Source organism: Aedes aegypti, chromosome 3, assembly GCF_002204515.2.
Source record: "Aedes aegypti strain LVP_AGWG chromosome 3, AaegL5.0 Primary Assembly, whole genome shotgun sequence".
Lineage (NCBI taxonomy): Eukaryota > Metazoa > Arthropoda > Insecta > Diptera > Culicidae > Aedes > Aedes aegypti.
In genome coordinates, this window is record NC_035109.1 from 120,837,382 (window position 1) to 120,843,381 (window position 6,000).

Consider the following 6,000-nt stretch of genomic DNA (forward strand, 5'->3'; position numbering starts at 1 on the left):
AGAAATTCCTGATGGATTGCCACCGATCAAATTTTAGATTCCATTGAAAACCTTCAAAAGACCTATTGCCTGCCTCGATAAATTGAATTAAATATTATTTTTGACTTCACTCAAACGATGGTAATACAATCGGAAAGATGTACGCCTTTCATAGTAGGTATTACGTTAAATCATCTTTAGGTTCGTTCGGCCCCTTATGGTAATCCTGGCTACGCCCATGGTGGCACTGGTCTTTCATCGATCACGGATATAGCTCAACGGCAACGAATTGGTAATTTCAAACATTGGGTGGGTGCTGCAGAGCACAGCAAAGAGCAACAATTTAAGGAAATTGAATCAAAGAAATGAAGCAATATAATTAAGGTTTGAAATGGAACTCAAATCTGGCGAGAGAGAAAGAAAGTCGCATGCCTTTGTTGCATCCTAAATAGCGACCCGATTGAGTGACATAACCGTTCGGAATGATTTGCTTTGTGTAATTTGCTTTTATCTACCGCGCTGACCTCAGATTACGCCAACGATAGATTACTGAATTTGCTTTCGTTTTTTGTTTCGTTGCAGGTGAAGGTTGTGTGGAAAAGCCATTGGCCACGCTCTGGAGGAACTACACTCAAAACAGCAAACCGGACGTGCTGATGAAGCTGTGCTTGTGCCCTTCCGGGCTGAAAGCTACCACCAGGCAGCATGGCCTCACGGAATACTGGTCCCATCGAATAACGTACTGCACGGCGCCAAAGAACTACCCGAGGGTCTTCTGCTGGATCTACAGGCATGAAGGCCGCAAACTGAAGCACGAGTTCCGTTGTCACGCGGTCATCTGTACCAAAGAATCCGTTGCGAAGGATATCAGCTCTACGTTGAAGGTAAGTTGCGGTAGATCACGAACGTTCAATCAACCTCAATAATCATTTTAATCTATTTTAGGAAAATCTAGCCAAAGCTCTACAAGAGTTCAAACGGGACAAGCTGAACCGGCAGAATGCTCGGCTTAGTCTGGCCAACAGCGTGTATGACAACCCGAGCATGCCTCGGCGGAAGATCATGCTGAGCGTCGGTGCCAATAACTATAGACCGCCACTGGAACGATCCAAATCCGCTCCGAAACTGATGGCAATCGAGGAAATGATTGCTGAAGAAGACGAAGAGGAAGATGAAGCCGCGGGAAGACCTGTAAGCAAGAGCACGGGAGAAGAGATGCGGGCATGCTGCAAGGAAGATTCGCTGTTCCCATCAACCACGCTGGGTAGACGAAGATGCCGTCGAGGTCATTCGATCAGGAGGACCAGACTGAGAAACTCCTTCAAATCACCCAAAGCAGTCGAAGCCAAAGTACCTTTGAAGAACGAGAACGTCGTGCAGGATAATCCAATGAATAAGTCGGTTGATTCTATCTTGGATACAATCAAGCAGGAAGAAGAGGAAGATCAATTGGCTGAAACGGAAGAATGTACGGATGATAGTCAAACCATGGTAAGACCAGTTCACCACTCCGATTCCTCTGAAGATGACTTTGAAGCATTCCTCTTGAACTATAACTACAACTCCAAAGAACCTCTAACGTCGGAACTAATCTCCTATTTGGATATGAAGCTAAGTCCCAAAGTAACGGCCAGCATGCATGATCTAAGTAGCAACCTGCGAGAAGGCGAAGCTGAACCCAGAAGGCGACTAGACGAAGCAAGGCTGGCGCTTAGCTTGGACGATTTGGATAACTACGACGAAGGCCATGACAATGAAGATACCGAAGACGATGTATTCTTTAATCAGAATGATGTGCTTGAAATACTTCGCAGTACAACCAAATCGTTGAACGGTTACGGTTCCGGAGAGAAATCCAGTCTTACGGCATGCGGTATGAATGGTACTACTCCTCCGTCGATGCTTTGCGTGACGAATAAAATCGCTGGCAATTCGGATAGCGACGAAGGTTCCATTTCCAGTGGCTGTGAAACATCCAGTACTGTTACCACCAACACGGACGAATCCGCTGCGGCCATTCTCATTAAACCATGCTCCGTTCTGGAGCGAGTTCGAAGCTTCGAGCAACTCGCTGAACATCCAGTCATCCACGAGCCACTTGGTGAAAAGACTCCTCTAGGCAAACAGGACTTTGATACAACTATCTTCAAGCGAAGCATTACGTTTCCTGCACCTGGTGTTAAGACGAGCTTCCTCCTTCCGCTCTCCTCATCAATCGTTCACGAAGAAGAACCCTTGTCGGAAACTCCGATAGATTCGCTCTCTCCCTCACCCACACCTTCCTCAACAAAACCCTCAACGTCTGCCAATGGAGCCATTCCCACGGCTCGTCGCCTCAAATCCACGGTAGCTGCCGTCAATACTGAACTGATAAACCACCTCCAGGCAATCGACTCCGATTCGGACCTCAGCGATGAATCCGGTTACGTCGAGTTCCAGGATCATCAGCCTTCCAGAAAGTCCGTGACGGCCTGAGATGGCTCTTCGAGGAAATGAGCGTCGAGCTGAATCGACGTGTCAGATCCTCGAGCGAATGAATCTACGGCTAGCAAACGGGTTCGGGTGCAAAGATCTAGTGATTTAGCTTTATATCTGTTATAACTTACTGCATCTAGAATTGTAAGCAGAGAGAAGCATCACAAAATGTTAGGTATCATTGTTTTCGGTCGCTCTCGAGCTGATGAATCTCGTGCTACAGCTTCCAGATGGCACATTTCAGCGAGAGCGTAACCCATATACCAAATAATTTATTACAGTAGTCGTACAAGTGTCGATCATTGCAATGAGAGATCAAACCAGTTGGTTAATAGTTAGATGCGAGAACTAGAAGAAGGAATATAAATTGAATTATCATAGTAGGAACCAAGTGATTAGGTGTCACGTCACAAATGTGGGAAGGGACTATGTTTAACTAAGGACTTTACAGGTACCTTTTTACCTAAATCTAATTGATTCCAACTAAACAATTGCAAACAAACAATCACAAAACTTCCTCACCACAATCACAACACCTACAAACAAATGCATACACACATTCACGTACAAGTTGTCTTATCTGATAGAAACTAACCCAAGCATATGTACCAAATCTGATTCTAAAATAGAGTTGTTAGGAAAACCATACACGCACGAGAGAGATGTCTTCAGAGTGTTGTCTACCATAGAGAGTGACACTGATCGAAATTCGTAAATGTAATCTCGAGAACAAATGTTAGAAGAATCAAAACAAATGGACTTAAATCAGTAAACTGTGAAATTATACTAACAAAACGAGATGATTATAAACTAGTGGTTATTGTACCAAGATAGGAGAGAATAAATATGGATGACTATATTTATTGCGATGCAAGCAGATGATATTATTATAAATGTTTCCAAATTTATGGCAAAAAACTGCAAAATAAACCATTGGATGAAAAATTGAAAAAGTGTTGGGTCAATTTATTCCAGATGATTTTCCGTGTGTTCTCTTGTTTTTTTTTCTTCCTTTCATTTATTTAATTCACATCTTAAACGAATTTCTTCTTCTTCTTCTTCTTCTTGGCATTAACTTCCTCACTGGGACAGAACCTGCTTCTCAGCTTAGTGTTCTTATGGGCACTTCCACAGTTATTAAGGCCTTTTGGTGCGCCATCACAAAATGGCTTCTTCCAAAATCATTAACATATTTTTATGGTAGTATTGGTATTTGCAACATCGATGAAATATAACTGCTTATCACCTGATTTAATTGATAATTTATGCGGAGAAAAATGCTTCAGGTGGTATTTCAATATTTAATCAACACTTTCAGATACAGCATTATCAATTTAGCGACAATATACATGAGATTTATATTCTCAAAAAAAATCTCCGATTTCATGCCGCATTTCATTGCCTCACACAACTACACTTGTAAATAGAAGGTGCTTACCTTTTCCATTGTAATTCTGCAGCAAGCATTTGTGTTTTGAATTTCATATTGCGTTCACTACACTTCCACTAAACAAATCTTTCATTCACTTTCCTTAAAGGAACACATTTCAAACGGGAATCAAATATTTATAACGTTTTATCAACCGCATCACTCAAAACTATTATGGCGATGGTTTTCACTCGCTGCGAATCGACGCCGCCACCGCACACTGAGACATGCCTGTGTTTATAGTCTAAAATACCCAACTTTTTTTTCTGTTGTATTAATTTTCATTGCGGAAAGGTTGGGCAAAGCATAGAAACTTGAAACTCTTACGCTGTTTGTTTTTTGATTCTCTAATACAGGGCTGCCCAACGTACGGCCCGCGGGCCGCATCCGGCCCGCGACCTCATTTTGTGCGGCCCGCGGAGGATTCGAAGATTCTTCTCATATTTGGCCCGTTGACTATTCTACAAACCCAAACTTACAACATACCAGGACTATTTAGTTTTCAATTTAGTTTCAACCTAATATTTTAGCTAGGTAATTATTTAAATTGTTTTGTTTGATTGTTTAGTTTATATATTTAATTTTATGCATGATTCAAACTCTAAATCTTAAATTCTGTGAATGTTTTTACCATGATTTTCTTTGAAATAAAAAATGTGTAACCTGTACAAAACTAATGGGCAAAAGGCTAAATTTTCATACATGATTGCACTGATTCATAGGCTAATATTCTCACAGAATCCTGGCGTAATTCACGCAGAATCATTGAAAAGTATTATAAACAATACGGGCTTTTTACAAAACCTTGAACAGGATTTGAATAAGAATTCTGGATTCGACTTTGATGGAAAACATTAACAAGATTCTCACAGAAATTCCACCAGGATTATAAGGACATCTAGCCAAGATTTTCAACGAATTCAATACATAATTTTCTAAAATTCTGGGCTAGATTTTTGAACAGGTTTCTTTTGAATTACTGTTTACCACTCTCAAAGATTTCAAGCTTTCGAAATGATTATTGGTCATTTTCGGCGCTATGAAATTTGAGAATGAACCCTAGGTGATAGAATTTAAGTATGATTTTTATAAAATCCTGGGCATTTTCACACAAGATCCAAGATTCTAGATTTTTCAAAATATTCTGAACTGGATTATTATTTAATTTTGAAAGGATTACCTATAATAATCTGCAGAATTCCTAGCATCAATTATCTGTTTTTTGATAACTTAAAATAAAATTTGCTTTATTCACAGATGTTTGTCAGATTTTATGAATTTCATTTGATGACTTTTGTCAGATTTCATGCGAATATTTGTGCAACTAAAAATGTGGCCCGCGACATGAAATTGTTTCTGTGATTTGGCCCGCGGTTCAAAAAGGTTGGGCAGGCCTGCTCTAATATAACAGAAACCATCTCTACGAAGCATAAAATCATACCAAGTGTTTATCATTTTGGACCACCCAAAATAATTGAAAAGCTCCACAGTGCGATGCGTCGGGACGCGTCTATCGTGTGTGCACAATCATCGCAATTGTTGAGCGCAGTGATGTCAGAGTTGCTAGCATTTAATGTGGATTGATCACAAAAATCATAAAAATTTTTATTAAATCAGTGATCTTGTGATGGAAAACTATTTTCAAAATGATAAGTTTTTATAATATGCAGCAAATGTTCCGAAAACAAGCATATAACAATTGCAAGAAAAATCTGTCACCAATCACCTGGCAACACCGCCATCCCTTGCAAACATAAACCGTAACGATGCAAAACAAAAATATGTGATAAATCCAATTAAAAACTGAGAAATTCCGTTGCCCTTCATTAAATTATAATGTTTTCTTTTGATACGTACGATTGAACAGTTGATTTTGATTTCCAGTACTCGTCAATCTACTAAATTTCCCATGTGTTTACATACAAATATGCTTAACACAAATGTTATATTTTTTGTTTGTTTGTTTTGAAAATATACATGGAAAGACGACACTACTACTATAACATTAATGATGATTCTAATGATTCTTTGAGTTACACGCCGCTTCACCTTAACTGAGAGCTTTCTTTTCCAAAGTTGCCGTTTTCGCATTCGTATATCGTGTGGCAGGTACGATG

At 39.9% G+C, this 6,000-nt stretch overlaps 1 protein-coding gene across 1 annotated transcript in view; it reads left to right on the forward strand.

Annotated features, from left to right (window-relative positions):
- The window catches only part of LOC5566878, a 304,696-nt gene extending 301,289 nt beyond the window's left edge, over positions 1 to 3,407 (forward strand). The window contains exons 4-5 of the mRNA XM_021853111.1: positions 562 to 863; positions 925 to 3,407. Of these exons, the coding sequence (XP_021708803.1) occupies positions 562 to 863; positions 925 to 2,454 (1,832 nt within the window). The 3' untranslated portion in view covers positions 2,455 to 3,407. The remainder of the gene's footprint in view (positions 1 to 561; positions 864 to 924) is intronic.
- Positions 3,408 to 6,000: the final 2,593 nt, after the last annotated feature.